The sequence below is a fragment of the Juglans microcarpa x Juglans regia genome, chromosome 7S (assembly GCF_004785595.1).
Source record: "Juglans microcarpa x Juglans regia isolate MS1-56 chromosome 7S, Jm3101_v1.0, whole genome shotgun sequence".
NCBI classification, from domain to species: Eukaryota; Viridiplantae; Streptophyta; class Magnoliopsida; order Fagales; family Juglandaceae; genus Juglans; species Juglans microcarpa x Juglans regia.
The window spans coordinates 12,066,931-12,084,350 of record NC_054607.1 but is presented as its reverse complement, the minus strand read 5'-3'; the positions used below and the strand labels follow the sequence as shown (position 1 = coordinate 12,084,350).

Here is a 17,420-nt window from a genome sequence, read left to right as displayed (position 1 = left end):
CTTGTTTTATTTTTTTATTTTTTTATAAAGAGAAAATGTCACATGTTCATGAGTGACCTCCTCCCACTTTTATTAAAAGCCTACATTTGTGGCGGTAGAATACCATGACAAATATCACCCAAAACAAATAAATAACCTTCTATACATACAAATCAAATAAAATAACGAAAGGACCACACTACCAAAACTCACAATCCACCAGACACCAAGCCACGATCCTCAACCAAAATTACAGCCAAAGACTAGGAAAGCTAAGCTTGTCCATCCAAACTAGACCTCCCAATTAACTCAGCAATTTATCACTTACAAAATACCTCCTCGTGTTGCCTCCCTCTCCTAGACAAGCCAAAAAATCTGCCACTTGATTCCCTTCTCTAAACTGGTGTTTAAATGAGACACAAAGGCCGACTAACTCCTCCTCTAGTAATTCCCAAAAATCCCTTAAATATCATGAAGTACAAACTCCCAAAGTTAGCTAACTCACCACCAATTCCAAATCACTTTCAATACAAATATTTTGATATCCCATCTCTTTGGAATGCCGAACACCACTAGTAATTGCCCTCAACTCCACTCCATTATTTGTACCCAGTTCTAATTTTTTAGAAAAGGCTGCCTTCATGTTACGATATGAATCTCGGATAATACCCCCACCCCCACATGAACCTGGATTCCCTCTACATGAACCATCAACATTTAGCTTCAACCAACCTACCGGAGGTTTCTCCCAGACCACCTTGTGAGGAGTTCTACTCTCTAGTTGTCTTGTTCTCACCTGTAACTCTTCGAGTAATTTCTGATCCGTATAGGACAAAGCCCTCTTCACGCCATTTGCAACTATTACAAGCCAACTTCTCATAGATAACCACACTACCTCTACTGATTCTTTATCTCTTTCCATGCGAGCTTTACAACGCTGAAGCCAGAGTCTCCAAGTAATAATCACAAGTAGCAAGCCAATTACAGTCCCTTTTCGTGTAGATGTTTTTGCAACTCGGAACCACCTACTTATCTTCACCCTCCAAGGCTCTACATCAACATTCATTATTCCAAACACTGACGCCGCTCTCTTCCATCCAACCCGGCAATGGAACCCGTGCTTAGCACACGATTGAGAGTCTCCTCTGTTTTATCCACACAACAATCACAGCCTGAAATAATCGGGATGCCCAACATGCGAACTCTCTCGTCTAACGGCAGGCAACAAAATAAAGCTTTCCACATACATAGCGACACTCTAATAGGAAGAAGATTATGCCAAACGCATTCCATCCACAGCCTCTGCACCCCTTTAATTCTGATAACTTCCCAAGCCGAAGCAGTTGAAAAACATCCATGAATGGATGGCTTACAAACAAACACATCATGGCCCACCTTCTGCATTAAGCTCGACATCAGAGTTTGACTCATTTTTTCTGTCCCTACCAACTCTTCTAGATTGGTATCATCCCAGGTCCCCGAATCCCAACAATCTTATACCTTTAACTCTGACTATTGTATCGAGTTAACACTCTCAACCAGAGGACCACTGCTCAACCACCTATCGAACCGGAAAGAAGCTTTTCCTCCTCTTATCCTGACATAAACATGCTCATATAACTCTGGAAAGACCTTCAATACCGACTTCCAAAACTAAGAATCCGTTTGAGAGGGAGTAGCTAACGCCAAATGCCCATGTCTAACATACTTTGCCTTAAAGAAACAGGTCCAAAGATTATCTACAGTCATTAGCCTCCATGCAAACTTCATGTGAAATGAACTTTGAACTTCAGCTAGATCCCTTACCCCAACACCCCCTTCCTTCACTGGTTTACAAACCTTAGACCAAGCACACCATTTCATTTTTTCTTTGCCATTATTCTCCCCCCATAGGAACGACGAAAGCATGCCATTGATCTTCCTAATCACAACCTTTGGAACTGCCATCACTGCTAGCGTATAGGTCACCATGCAAGATAAGACATGCCGAATAAGAATGAGATGACCTCCTTGTGACAGCAGCCTTCCCTTCCAGCTTGCTACCTTACCTTGAATTTTTGAGACCAATGGTTCAAGCATTCTAGCTGTTAAACATCCCGGACTCAAAGGCGCTCCAAGATACGTTGTAGGATATTTCCCCTCCGCAAAACCTATTAGACGTAAAAGACCCCTACCTGTGGTTCTGCTTATTTTGTTAGACAAAAATAATGCATATTTTTCTTTATTTATTAACTAACTAGACCAACTCTCATACACTTCTAACGTTTTCATCAGCATCTTCAAAGATCATCTTTCTCCATTAGCGAAAACCAGCAAATCATCTGCGTATAATAAATGAGAGATTAACGGCGCTTGCCTCGGATGATAGAAATTCCCATTCCTCCCCTCCTTAAATTTTTTTCCTTAAAAGCCGAGAGATAATTTCTTCCATCAATATAAATAAATAGGGAAATAATGGGTCTCCTTGCCGAAGGCCTCGTTGCGACTTAAAAAAGCCCCTATAAGTCCCATTCATCATATCGAAAACCATGACGTGGAAACACATTCCGCTAATAATTTGCAAACACGGCTAGAAAATCAAAAACCCTCCAATACCCACAACAAGAATCTCCAATCAACTTGATCATAAGTCTTCGCCATATCCACTTTTAAAACTACATTTCCCCCTTTACTCTTCCTGTTAATAGAATGAACCATCTCCTGAGCCGAAGTAATATTTTCAAAGATACTTCTACCAGGGAGGAAAGCCCCATGCTCTGGTGAAATAATTTTATTGAGACATCTCGTCAATCGCCCTATAATAATTTTTGAAAAATTATTGTAGGCAACCGAACATAAACTAATATGCCTAAACCTGTCAAAACTTCTTGGATTCTGTACTTTAGGAATAAACACAAAATATGAAGAAGTAAAAAATCTGGGGAGCGGCACCCCACTGAAAAAATCTTTGGTTGCTTACACTAAATCTTCTTTGACAAAATCCCAACATGCGTCGTAAAATCCCGAACCAAAACCGTCGGGTCCAGGACTACTATCTTTTGGGATAGACTTCAGCGCCAATTTCAGTTCTAATTCCAAGGGCTCTTGTACAACATTCTCATTATCTTCATCCGTTATCAACGTTGCTACCAACAGACTCAAGTCAAGCAAAACCGTATACCTTTGTTTAGACAGAAAGCTCTAGAAGTGAAGCACCTCACCCTTGTGCACTTCCTCAGGAGTTGCCAGAATCTTCCCATCCTCCAGAACCATTGAATCAAACATCGAAGCATTCCATCACTGATTAATAATCGCATAAAAAAACTTTGAGTTACAATCACCCTCCATTAACCATCTTTTCTTTGCTATCTATGAAACCCGCATCTCCTCCCTTTCCACCCAAAAATCCATCTCACATTTTGTAACTAAGTACTCAGTCTCCACCGTTTCTCCAACTCCATAATGGTACTATCCACCCAACCAAATACCTTTACATTCCATCTCTTAAGAGCAATCCTTGCCTTTTTTAGTTTAGCCGCCAACTTGCACATCCCCAATCCATGCATTGGTTCCATCCAAACTTGTTTCGTAAATTCAAAGAACTTGTCATGAGAACTCCACATATTTTGATACCTGAACGGCGAAGGCCCATATCTAGATATAGGATTTAGAGAACTGAAGCAGCATCGGTTTATGATCCAACGTCTTCGTCTCCAAATACTCCACACTGGCTGATTGAAAAATATTGACGAACTTCACATTCACTAAGGCGCGATTGAGTTTCACCCAACGCCTAGTCGGACCCACATGCCCATTGAACCAGGACATACAGCCACCCCGTGACTTCAACTCCACCACCCCACAATTATTCAGACAGTTATTGAACTCCTCCATGGCCACCAAAGGTCTAGACTACCCCCCAATCCGTCCCCCATCCTCTCTTATAATATTTAAATCCCCCACAATTATCCAAGGATTTTCACCTACTTGTAAAGCTTCCAAATCATTCCATAGCCCCCTACGTTCAGAAAAGGAGCATTTCGCATATACAAATGTGACAAGCAACTTGGACCAATTAACACCACCCAACCCACAATCATTTGGTCCGACATACTCTCTACCTCAAAATCATCTTGCCCATTCCACATTACCCATATTTTACCTTCCATTGCTTCATTTGAGCAAAAATTAGAGAAATCCAAAAATTGTGCAAAACGCAACATCGAATCCTCTTTCATGAATGGTTCCGAAATGGCCATCAAAGATATTGAATATTTCCTGACCAACCTCCTCAGTCACTTCTTTGACGTGCCTATGCCGTGCACATTCCACACCATCATGTTTTCCTTCATAAATTTAGTTTAGCACGACGGGTAATAACCCGTTGAGATTGACGCACGCCAATACTAGGCTCTTCCAAAACTTGGGTTTTAGTTTGAGTACCTTTTGAGTCATATCCTTTATTTGATGCCAACCCATGCCACTTGCTCTCTTGTTCAAACGCCAGCTGAAATTATTCCAAGTCCATCCCCTTCTTCTCAACCATAACCTAGTTTTCCTGTTCCAACATTTTAGACACCAGACTGAATTGATGAATTGTATTATCATGGGGACGGATCAATGCCTCATCATTCCACCAAATAGCCTCCTCCTAACGTGGTATCACTGAACACTGAACCTCACAAGCAATTTCACAAAGCTCTCCTTCCTTTATCTCTTTATTCATTCCTAGCACCCCAAAATCATTCCAAAACTCCCCATCCTTCCTTCTTTCACTAGACTCAAGTGCACCACATTCAACCACCGATGAACTAGTATTACCACCCTTATTCCCAGCCTCCCCCACCAGCTTATTTTCCTCACTACGAACCTCACACTACCCCATCTCTTCTACCTTAACTAATTGAACACCGTTACCAGGTCCCTCCCCCATCGCACCCTCAACCATAAGGAACGGCTGAGGGCTCTCCTCCTTGAGGCTCTCTTCCTTGATAATCTGTTTTCCTTTGTCCTCAACCAATATTATTTGTAGGTCACTATCCTCAGTTGTTGACACGATAACGAGATCTACATGCACCTTTCCACTAGCACCATCATCTAAATTTATTTTTTTTCCCGTCCGTCCCACCTCTTTCCACGCTTTAACAACTTTTTTCTTTCCTTCCAACCGAAACACATGATTAGGACCTGGCTTCGCCTTGACTCCATTTCTCACCCTACAAACAACCTCCGTATGTCCCTGGCGGAAGCACTTGTTACAATAAAAACCTTGTTTCTCATAAACCACTTCCTGCCAAACATGATTCTTCTGACCAACCACCAATGGGAAACCCTGTATTGGCTCCACCTTCAGATCCACTTCCACACAAGCCCTTGCCCCCGTAGCACAAGTTCGATAAAGCGTAGCATTATCAGTACCAAGAAACCTTCCAAACCTTGTAGCAAGAATCTGAAGACAGTCCAACCTATACAACATCAACGGTAAACCTGGAAGAAATATCCATTGGGCAGCAAAGGACGGTTCTTTTTTCATATCAAAATCCACTGATTAGTTAAATAATCGAAACTGACAACTAGCCACAACCCTTCCCTCCCTCAACCATGCATGTAAATAATCCTTTTCATTGGCTAGATGCAGCCAAACGTGATATTCGTCCATAAAAATAATCATAGGAACCTCACTGAAGCCCCATGTCTTAATAACATTCATCCTCAACACATCAATAGACGGACATCTCGACATAAATTTTAGAAAAGATCAAATTTCAGATCCTCAGCCGCTAGGTCCATCTCAAAGTCGAAAAGCACGAACCCCAATTCTCCATTTATAAACTTCGGCTTTCGTAAAGGTAACCTAAATTTAACTTGAGGCAAAGGCCTTTGCAGAGCTTGCACAAACGATCGGCGATCACCTGCACCAAACCCATTCAAATCTTGCATAACCAATGTACCATCATTTGAAGAATCCAACCCCCTCAACAGGGACCCTGATAGAGAAGCCCTCTGTATTGCACCAGCAACCATAGTCACCGGAGGGCTGCCCATGTAGGGCAAAAACATAAGCAGTCACAAGAAACCAATGAAACCCTAGAAGAGAAAACAAAATCACCCTGCCATGTCAGCCGTGTTCTTCAATATATTAACTATCATGGGGAAGACACCCTTCTCTCTCTCACTTTGAGAGAGTGAGAGAGAGAGATCAGCAGTTTCTCTCTAGCAAAGGTCTGGTGATACTCTCAAGAATCGAGATCACCATGTATAACACCAAGGATAGAGAGAATTCTTATGGCCGAAGATTGAGCGGAGTGCATTGTGGGGTGGCTTGAGCACAATGGGTGAGGAATAATGTGAAGTTGGTTTTGAGCAAGTTCCTAGGCCAATCGTGGGTCAAGTGGAGTTTGCACAAACTTTCATTTTCTTTTATTATTAGGGATAGAGACACTCTTGGTTTCTCTTGGTTGGAGGCACCGGACCGATTCTAGAGAGAGAGACTCTCACCTCTCTCTAAAAACAAAAACCTTCCCAAACCAGTTTCTAGCCGCAGGGGGGAGCTTCGGCTCCTCCTCCCTCCATTCCCTCATCTTTCTTTTCTATTTCTTCTTCATTTCTCTTAGTTTTTTGCTTGTTTTTTGTTTTTCAATTGAATAAGGGGGAGAAGTCAGATCTGAGCTTCTTCGGTGACCATCTTCTTACATGCGCCCCACCAGAGAACTCCCCACCCGCCGATCTAGCAGGCGACAGGATTGGGCGCCAATCGGAGCTGAGCGTTGCACCCAAGCGCGGGTCAAAGGGAACGCATGGCACCCACGTGCCACTGCGTATTTTCTTCCGTTGATGCCACATGTAGTAGCTCAGGGTCTAGCGACTCCAACTCCTTCAAGATCGACCAATCGACTTTTTCCCAGGGTGGCGCGTGTCCCCCACGTGCCACCACAATTACTATTTTCATATGTTTTTTAGTTTTTTGTTGTGAATTTTCTTGTCTATATTTCAGTTTGTGTTTGTATTAAAGAATAATTGAAATAGGCTATTGGACGTTTGTCCATAGCTGTGGTTGATTCATCCCTCCTCCATTTAGGAGGATGGGTGTGTTATTCACTTTTCCTCCATATGTAGGTTGTTATTTCCTCTGTTTTATACTGAGAATGTTACTCTCTTTTTTGAGAGTTTCTTGAAGTTTAAACAATGCCCGTCACAAAGTTTTGTATACGGGGAAGCTTACAACATATGTTAGTTTGGCTTATGTTAGTTTGGCTTGTAACTTGAGTCACAGATGTAACTTCTTTTATGGAATAAATTGAAGTCTATTTCTCAAAAAAAAAAAAGATAGAAATTATGTTTGCTCGAGCCAACATCGCCGAAGTTGAATTTGCTATAGCCAATGTTGAGCAAAGATCAAGCGAACAAATTTCTGGTGCGAATTCAAGCGTAATTTTTCATTTGTTAAGCTTGATATAATAACTTAGGATTTTGTTAAAGTCGATTTGAGTGAAGATTAGGATTTGATCAGTGGAAGGTTAGGATTTGATCTCTACATCTCACTTACCAATTCCAAAAAATTAGCTGAGCTATGAATTCTTGTCATTATGTAAAAACCTAAGAGGCAGGAGTCGCAAGACGAGAAACAATAATTGCCGGGTGGCACTTACTCTTGCTATTCTAGGACTCTTTTGACTACACGGGTGGCACGTATTCTTGCTATTCTATGACTCTTTTGACTACACGGGTGGCACTGACGGATTCCTTGACCTTAGAGCTTCAAGATGCGTTCTACCTCACTCCATTCACACAGGTGCCTAAGTTCCACGAGTCGGTATGGTTGCCGGTTTTCAATCGTTGCCGTCAAGTATTGAATTTTTCCGTCTAGCTATTCAACTATATGCCTACTTTTCTCGAAAGAGAACATAGAGGCTGTGGAAATAGTGTTCTCTTATTAAATGCTCCAAAACAAATGATCACATTGTCTTTCTTTTCTCTAATGTATATGCATGGTGAATTTTTCTCGAGCATATATGGAAAATGTTGTCTGTCTTTAAGAGCTTTAGACAAGAATTAAAGGAAGGTATGCATGGATTCTGCCCTGTTTGGAATTTCAATTCATATTTTAGTGTTTATTAATTATGGGTAAATAATTGAAGTTCATTAATTACCATGTATTATTGTGAAGAATAGTACTACCGTCCACCTGCTGGTAATTATAAAGAGTTTGCTACACCTAGGAAATGATGAATATTTTTGAAGAAAAATCTTGGAAAAATCAAGGTTGGTCAGATCGATAAATGTTTGATTTGCAGGCTTACGACCAAGACAAATAGTTTGAAAATGTTAATGAAGGTGAGAAACGTTGGATAGAGTTCCAGATAGTAGAAACCTTGGAGTGCATGACTTGACCAAAATGCCTTCATTTGTTCTTGAAAAGTAAGAACAAACGAGTTTTGTTATTTATCATCTTCATACACTACACACTATACTTATTTTTATTTATTTTTTTAGAATTTTTTTTTATTTTATTCTTCTTAAATTAATTGAGTTATTTTATTCATTATCCACACATAACATATTTAGTAAGACAAAAAAAGTAAAAAATTATATATAATATATGGTTATGAAAATGATGTGTAAATTTTTCAAAACAAAAATCGTATGACCACGTTAGGAACTATAATACTGCTCGAACATCTTCAAAGACAAAGCATCTCGAAAAGCATTCCACTGCTGACTCTAGCAAATGTAATATTTTCTTCTAAGTCTTCATTTTCATTTGGTAAAGGATTCTCTAATTCAAAGACCACATCTCTCTCTCTGTTTTTTTTACGAGAAAGTCCCCGTCTCTTAAATTCATCTGAAACACGCATTAATTATAATCTTCGTTTGAGTCTTCACAATAAAAAAAACCGACATTCCAAACTCATAATCGGTTTTCGAGCCCATTTTAAGGTGGAGGCTCTCATCAAAAGTGAAGATAGAGAAAAATACGGATGAGATGAAAAACAGAAGAGAGAAAATATGTCAGAAAAGAAGAGATGTAATATTCCGTTAAAGATTTAATAGTAGAATTTCTTTAAGCTTTAAGAACTTCTTAAGAATTCTATAAGTTTTCATGAATTGACTAATTCCGTAGATTTTAATATGTCAACAAAGTCAGTGTTGTCATTCATAATGGTGTCAGAATCGCGCTTTTGTTTATTTGAGATAGTTAGAAGTGTCAGAATGTGATATGGTCTATGACATTAGACTCAGTTGATTATTTAGGTTTTTATGGCCCAACAATCATATTTTAATTTTTGAATGAAATACTTGTTCGAAAACGCGTTTTGATTATTTTGAAGCATTTCGGAGTGAATTTCGATAAAAGAATTTCACCTTTAGCTTAGTATGTATATTTAGGATTTTGCAATGCAAAGTTTATCCTACACTTTCCCGGAATGAATAGTAATCTCAATAGTAGCACCTATCCCAACGTTTTCAAAATCACAGTGTGGAATATCCAAATTAAATTAGAGAAGTTTTATTTAGACACTTGGAAAGATCTTAATCACACTTGATGCATAATATTGAACACTTGTCATCAAGAGGAGCAATGAGATGGATTATGAAGGAATCAAGATGTGAGATCAAGTCACCTAAATCAAACCCTAATTAATCTGATTTCTAGCATTGTGTTTAATCATTTGAATAAATTACTTCCACATGCTATTAATTCCTTAAATTCATGTTATGACATTATTATCCACCCATTTAAACCTTGGAAACTTGATTGAACAAAAAAAAAAAAAAAAAGATTTGAGCTTGATAGCATCTCAAACCCTAACCAAACTCTCTCTAAACTCCAAATGAAACTCGTTCGTTTAAGGCTCATTAAAGCCAACGAATTTTGGCGACTTGGCAAATCTTCTTAAATACATTTTCCCCCACCCAAGGCAGACCAACCTCTATCCAAAGCATTTCTCAAAGTCGTGTATGATGTGAGGCCAAAGGCCACCTCACCACCACCCTTCTCTTGGATATTTCTTTGGCTGAAAACCACTCAGTATTGCCCACTATTTTGCCCATTGTTTTGTTCAAACTTGTAACACCTCGTTGCCAATGTTCCGGAGAGTTAGCTCCTATTACTCAAAAACATATCCATTAATTAATAATAAATAAATAGAAATTCCACAAAATACTTAACTTATTTCTTCGATCCAAAAATCTGCTTTCTTCCATAGAAATACTAAACAAAAACCTCAATAAAATAAAATAACATCTCCACAATGACTCAAATTATTCATAACTTGATGTACCAAAATAACCACTAGAGATAAAACCACTAAATATGATCCTCCAAAATACTTGTAACCTTAGCACTCATTCATATATGATCATTAGACTTTTCCAATACTTTCTACTCTTGTTCTCAAGATGAACCATAAAATATCTGAAAAATGTTATGAAGATAGGGGGTGAGTTATCAACAATTTAGTAAGTAGAGAACATATGTTAGTATGTAAACATGAGCATTTTCATAGAGTTCAGAATGCAGAAACAAAACATTTCAGTTTCAATATGCATGTAACACCCAAGCGAAGCGCCAAGCTTGTTTTTATATTTTTTTGAGTTAATTGTATGAAAAGCCCAGTTGAATTTTTTTTCTTCAAATACTATTTTATTGGCCCATTTTGGTTTTATCGGTTATTAATTTTTTTTTTCAATGGACTTGTCTCTATAATTAATTCTTTTTTTAAATGAACTCTACCCGATCATCGTATGGCCTGCGCTTGTTTTTATTAAACTAGAGATCCAATCGCAGTTTAAAAAAAAAAAAACTCTCCCCACCTTTACATGTCTCTAGTGTATTTTGATCCACACCATGCACACACACGACTCTATTTCCATCTGCACGCACGTCTCCCTCATTTCTCTAGGGTTTTCATACTGCCCTTTGATATATATATGCACTTATCATCTCATGCACAAAGAGACTACCGAACTCAGTTGCTGCCCTCCTTAGCCAGACCCCCTCCACTGCAAATCACCAACATCGAAAGATAGCCACTACAGAGAACTCCTTCATGCATGACCAATGCAACACCCCTGTTTAGCCACCATTTGAAACTGTCTAGCTCCATGCACAGCATCTAGCGACGTTGACAAGCATGCCGGGCTCTCCCATGCATGTTGAAAGCCACCAAGCCACTCTTTGAACCTCCACTGCTCTGCCCTGCACCAATGTACCCCACACTTAGCCGCCCAACGTAGAAGCTTTGTCACACGCATCATCGAAACACCCCTGTTTTCGCATCTCAAACAGAGCAATTGGTTGCTCCTCCAAGCACGTCAATTTTTGCGCTTTGACCAACCCTTTCGGATGTCTCCTCCGTAGTGCAAAAAGGGAACCCATTGTCCAGCATCTCAGCCACGCCTAGCCATGCCATCGTCGATAGCCACCCAGGTCATCGTCGCGCGTAACTCTCTTGGTAAAAATCCCTCCGTCTCCTTCTCGGTGCTCTCATATCTCTCTCTCTCTCACTCGTCACTTTTTCTCTCAGTGCTCCACCGTCGGGATAGCTACCTTCATCTCCACACCGCACGCAACTCCTATATTCACGATGAGTTCCCGTTATCTCTCTCTCCATCTCTCTCTCACTCGCAACCTGTTTCTCTACCTCTCATCAAAGGGTCTCTTTCTCATTGCTCTACCCCTCTATACTCAGCCACCCAACCACAAGCGCATCCACCCAGCACCGTCACAGCTCCACTCTTCACGGTGAACCTCCATCGCGTACGTAGCTACTGCGTTATTCAAAGAATTTGGTTTACAACTTTACCTAAGTGTATTACATGGTTCTAATCTATATTTTACACTAATATTATTAATTATTTTTCTACCCTTTGAACTGCAAGTTATGCTAAGGTGTTTTAAAAATTTTATTATGTATAAGTAAACTCTTATTTAATTATGATTACAAAAAATTATTTTAACATGTTATTAAGTAACGATTTATTTTAAAAGTAAACAATATTGGTGTAATATTATTTTTACACTTTAGATATGATTTAGTCTATTAAAAAAATAGTTATGGTTTATTCTAAAGTATTTTGGGATAATTATATTATATCGTATTAAACTTTATAATTTGTTTTCAATAATAAATAGGTCAGATTTTTAAATGTTTTGGTCAAAGTTATTAAATCAATATTGATGATTTTAGAAAGTGATGATTCATAATTTGAGGTTATGAAATTTTAGGTTTTGAGGAATTAAATAGGTTATTTTAGAAGCTTAGGATCAAATATCGAAATATGTGATTAATTGAAAATTTATGAGAATTACGTGATTATTTATAGATGACGCTTAATTATTGTTCGACATTTTTTAGGAAAATTTCGAGAAAACTAAGAAGTCTTGGTAAGTGGGGTTCTTATGCTAGAATTTTTATTAAAATAAAATGAGTTGAGGTTGATTTTTGGAAAATATATATATTTGTTTATGAAAATAAATTTGAACTACCTCAGTTATTTGTTCTGCATTACTTATGAGATTTTGTTTAAGAATAAAGTATTTTCTGTCATGGCTGGTGTAGACATGAGCTAATTTTTTACATTCTGTTTTTGAGCTTTGAAAAGAGAGCGAATATAAAATTTTGTGCATAAATTATGTTTTATGATATGATTTTGTTCTGTTCTGAAGATTTTCTGTACTCTGATATCATATGATGTGATTTCTAAAAACCTTTGGCATGACATTCTGTTTCTGTTTCAGTTGATGTTCCGTTTTGACCTCACTATGGGTGTAAAATTGTGGCCTCTGTTCGGGTTGGTACCAACTTTTCTATTTCTGGTACACCCACTTTAGAAGCAAAATGATTTTTTGCATTGTTTTTCCTATGTGCGCACTTGGGACTCCGAGAATGAATAAGGGGAAGATTCACATTCTGTTTCTGCTCGATTAGCTACTGGGGTTTGCACAACCCAACCACAGGGGTTAAACATGGTATTTTTTCTGATATGATAAGATAAGATGTGATGTTCTAGTTTATGCTATACCAAAGGGATTTTGGTTATGAATATTTTCAAATTTTCGCTCTGATATTTTTGATAACATGTTCTGACGCTGCATTCTGAAAAAAAATATTTTGTTCTGCATTCTAAACTCTGTAAATGCTCATATTTACACATTGGTATATATCATCTGCTTATTGAGCTGTTGATAACTCACGCCTTATCTCCATATATTTTTCAGATAAATTTGATAGTTTACCTGGAGAACAAGAGTATGAAGTTTTAGCAAGATGTGATGATTGTAACGGAATAAATGTCTGAGGGTACAAGTGCTTATTTGAGAGTCGTAGTTCGTAAACTGATTTATTTTTCGGATATTTTGATTTGTTGAGTTAAGGATATTTTCAAGTTTTTGGAGAATTTCTAATTTATGTTATTGAGAATTTCTTTGTTGTCCCCATAGAGGAACTTAGATATTTGGATTAATTAAATGAATTAACATTTTATGGAGTTTTCTGGATTTTATAGTTATGTTATTGAAGTTGATATTAAGTATTAAAAGCTATCTCTCTGGGCATTTGGGATCTGGGCGTTACAATGCAAATCTCAAAAACACATATTATCAGAAAAGCAGAGCGACATTTCAAACAGTTCATATTCAGAAACAAATTTTTCATATTCAAAGACTCATTTGGCACAACATGACTGAACATCTTCATCTTATCATATCATATCAGAGCATCATATCAGAACATATGTCAAGTTTAACCCCCGTGGTAGAGTTGTGCATTCTGCGGAAAGCTAAGCAGAACATAAATCACCACGTTATCAAAGAGATTGCACTCAAAGCAGAGACTACTATTATATCCCATAGAAGGACTAGAGGTGTAACACCCTACTCCTTCCTTCTGAGGATGGAAATTACGTAATACTCTGCCCTTCTCTCTCTAGCGACTGCGAGCCAAGTTATGTGTGCTAAACCTCGATGGCGTATTTCTAAAGATAATATGTGATTTCTAAAGTACGCCTAGTGCTTTAAATGCACTGAAAATATTTATATGAGGTATTTAATGTGTTATCGAATTAAACTTGATTTTAAATAAAACAATTATAATATTTTTTAAGAGCTCCAAAAATATTATAATTGTAAGAAATCATTTTAATATCATTTATTAAAATGATTTCAGTTATATAAAATATTATGAGATTTAAATTATGTTGAAAACTCTAATTAATTAAATGGTTTTATTTTTTGAAAGATATTAAATAAGACTTCATCATTTTATTAATGATGAAGGAATATTATTTTATAAACTAATGTTTAGTTTAAATAATATTCTACCTTAATTCATTTCAGTGCTTTTAATTATGTTAATGTTTACACATTTTCAAATCAGTATTTAAAGCCCACCGTTAGATTCTTTTGAGGTCCCCAAGATAAAAGGATTAGGATTAAAACCTAGACCCCTCTCTCTTTCTCCCTCACTTTTCCCTTCCCTCTCTCTCTCCTCCCTCTCCCTCTCCACCTGCATATGCCGCACGCCTCTCTCCTTCTCACCAATTCTCTCCTCAGCCCAACCGGATGCCGCCTGGCCTCACCGCCAGCACCAGCACCATCGGCATCCTCCCACGCCAGTGAGCTTCCACCACCGAAGCCAGCTTCTACCTTGCAGTCGTCCTCCCCCAAGCATGCCCGTAGAAACCCACGCACGGCCTCACTGTGCACAGCGCCTGACACCTCCATACGGGGCCACCCACGACCACCGAGCACCACCAGAAGCTCCCCCTTCCTCCTCCCTTTGACCTGACGTCGGTAGCCTCTTCCTCAGCTGCACGAAGCTCCTCCAATGCACGGGTTCTCCATACTCACAGCTGAGCTCCGTCTCCCCACAGCCAATACACCACCACCAAAGGCTTCCCCTCCCACCAACAACCTCCCCTAGCCACCCCCATGTCCAACCGAGCCACCTAGCTCCCCCACTCTCTCTCACTCTCTCACAGACTCTCCCTCCACCTCACGGCTTAGATCCGCAGCCGTACTGCCTCCACCTCGCCACCATAACTCCACTAGGAACCTCTTGAGCTCCTTCATGGCTAGTCACGACCAGCCAAGCTCCCCCTCTATTTTCCAAGCCTTGAGACCCATGACCTAAACTCCTCCACGAGCTATCGTGTCTCTGATGTGTGCCACATCGGCACCACCCCGAGACCACCACTCCAGGACCACTACCCGACCGTCCTACGCTTAGACCCGCACCTCTAGCCACCTCCAATGGCCAAAACAACCACTGTACGTGGCTAACTGCCACTGTGCACGACCTTAGCGGCCACATACGACCCTTCCGATGACATTAACATGACAGTCAGCGAACAACGCATAGGTAATCCCGTCGATGGCATAACTCTCTATCCCTTGTTATTAATGTTATTTGTTGGTCGGTTAGATTGTGGACTATGCTATTAGTATTTGTGGAGTTTGTTGTGTAGTGTGGTGATGTGATGTGTTGTGTACGTGAAGTGTTGGATGTAGTTAGGAAGTATGCTGTGTAGTGTTGTGGACCGTGCTGTGAAGTGTGGTTGTGGAGTATGTGCTATAATGGTGACGTGGCATTGTGTGGATAGAGAAGGGTACAAGTGGAGGGTACTCTGTGAGGTATAGCGTGTGTGAAGGGAGTACAGGTGGTGTGTACTCCATGTGGTGGAGTGATGCACCATATGGCGGGTATGCTGTAGTGGTGATGGGTCGTAGTGTGTTCGGAGGGAGTACACGTGGAGCGTACTCCATGAGATGAAGTGACACACCGTGTGGCGTGTCGTAGAGATAAGGATGGGTGTATGGTTGATGGGCGTAAAGCGATGAGTAATGTCGAGAACTGTGGAACAGTTTCCCGAAGTAGCTGTGAGGTGGCTTGTAGTTGGAGGTGACAAGTGTCACCATAATTGAATTATGGCTGGGAGCATGTGTGAAATGATAGAACAAGTATAAGAGTATGCAGTAGAAGCATGATTGGAGAATGTGACGAAGTGACATGGTTACTCGTAATCATGCTTGTGATGGGTGAGGAGTTAGTGTAGGAATGGTGTGGCAGGAACGTGACGAGATGTCACGATGTGACAGGAGTACATGAGGGACCGTACTCGTGATGAGTTCAGAGTAGCGTAGAAATGACATAGTAGGATTTCAGATGACGTGACAAGGTCACGGTGTAGCTTGGGAGTAGTCTCAAGCTATATGACGTGACGAAGGCGTAGTTGTGAATGGAGTCTTGTCGTGTTAAGTGTTCGGGATGAATTGTCAAAAGAGACGGGTAGGATGAAAAGTCATGCTAGCCGGGTTAAGAGAAGGTTGGTATCGGAGTATGACGCTCATCCCTACGAGCATGTGATCAATGTGTTATATGTTGGTCTTAGGTGATGAAGGGGTAAGGTACATGTGTAATCTAGTGAGACACATGTGCTGGACAGATTCACGATATGTAATGAGTAATCTGTCCTAAGCACAGGCACACGATACTAAAGCCTTAGAGTTAGCTTAGAGCCATGGGGCGTGTATAGATGGGAATGAGGATTAGTGTGAGCTAAGGTGCATGAAGGTAGTGACGGGTGTATTTTCTAGGATTGGGATGCGTGACTCCGTTGGTAGGAATCATGTTTGGGAATACGGTCAATAGGAAGAGTAAGATGAAAGTCTTAGTGTCTTAATCCTAAGGTGAATCATGGGTTCACTTTAGTAGATGGACACTCGAGGTAAGACTTTGAGTTTGGAAGAGGTAGTGACTGTAAGTGGATCCTCGAAGGTTTTAACATAATAAAAGGCACGTAAGAGCACAAAATAGAAGGAGAGTGTTCTAGGTGAGTTGTAGTTTATGTCTTCTAAATTTAGTTGCTTATGCATTAGATAAAGAATGACGTCAAGGTTATGTATATGCATGTAGGTTGCCATCTGACACGCACATGAATGGACTACAGATATAAAAGTAGTATGGAGTCCAGGTCAGTATTACATTCATACTCTTCTAGAGTTTTCTAAAATATACAAAATAAAAACAAAATGCTTTTTCTTTAAGATTGTTTACGAAACGACACGAAAGATGCTTTACGAAAGCATGCCAAGTGTTCAAAGGTATACGTATGTACGACCCTCTTTGGCAGCCCCTTTTTATGCACCCAAAAGTATTTAATTGTACCATTTGAATGGATGACTATACGTTGTATCTATTGTGTGTATTTTCTAAGAAAACCAATGTTGAGGCTTGTGTCTTGAGCTTTAATTATGCATTAAACGACGCGAAGAAAATGTTTTAAACGTCCTTTTGAACTGATGTTTTAAGGATGCCATGGACTGATGTTTTAAATGATGCCATGAAAGTTGATGTTTAAACCCATGCTCTTAAATGACGTTTTTTCATGAATGAACTGAAAAGATAGAGCTGAAAAGAACTGAAAGAAAAGACTGAAATGAATGTTTAATGCATGAAAAT

The 17,420-nt window shown here is 39.5% G+C and overlaps 1 protein-coding gene across 1 annotated transcript; it reads right to left on the bottom strand.

The window, feature by feature from the left end:
* Positions 1 to 475: 475 nt before the first annotated feature.
* LOC121240828 lies at positions 476 to 1,045 on the bottom strand. Its single transcript, XM_041138355.1, has one exon. It carries the CDS (start codon positions 1,043 to 1,045, stop codon positions 476 to 478), a length of 570 nt encoding a protein of 189 aa, XP_040994289.1.
* Positions 1,046 to 17,420: the final 16,375 nt, after the last annotated feature.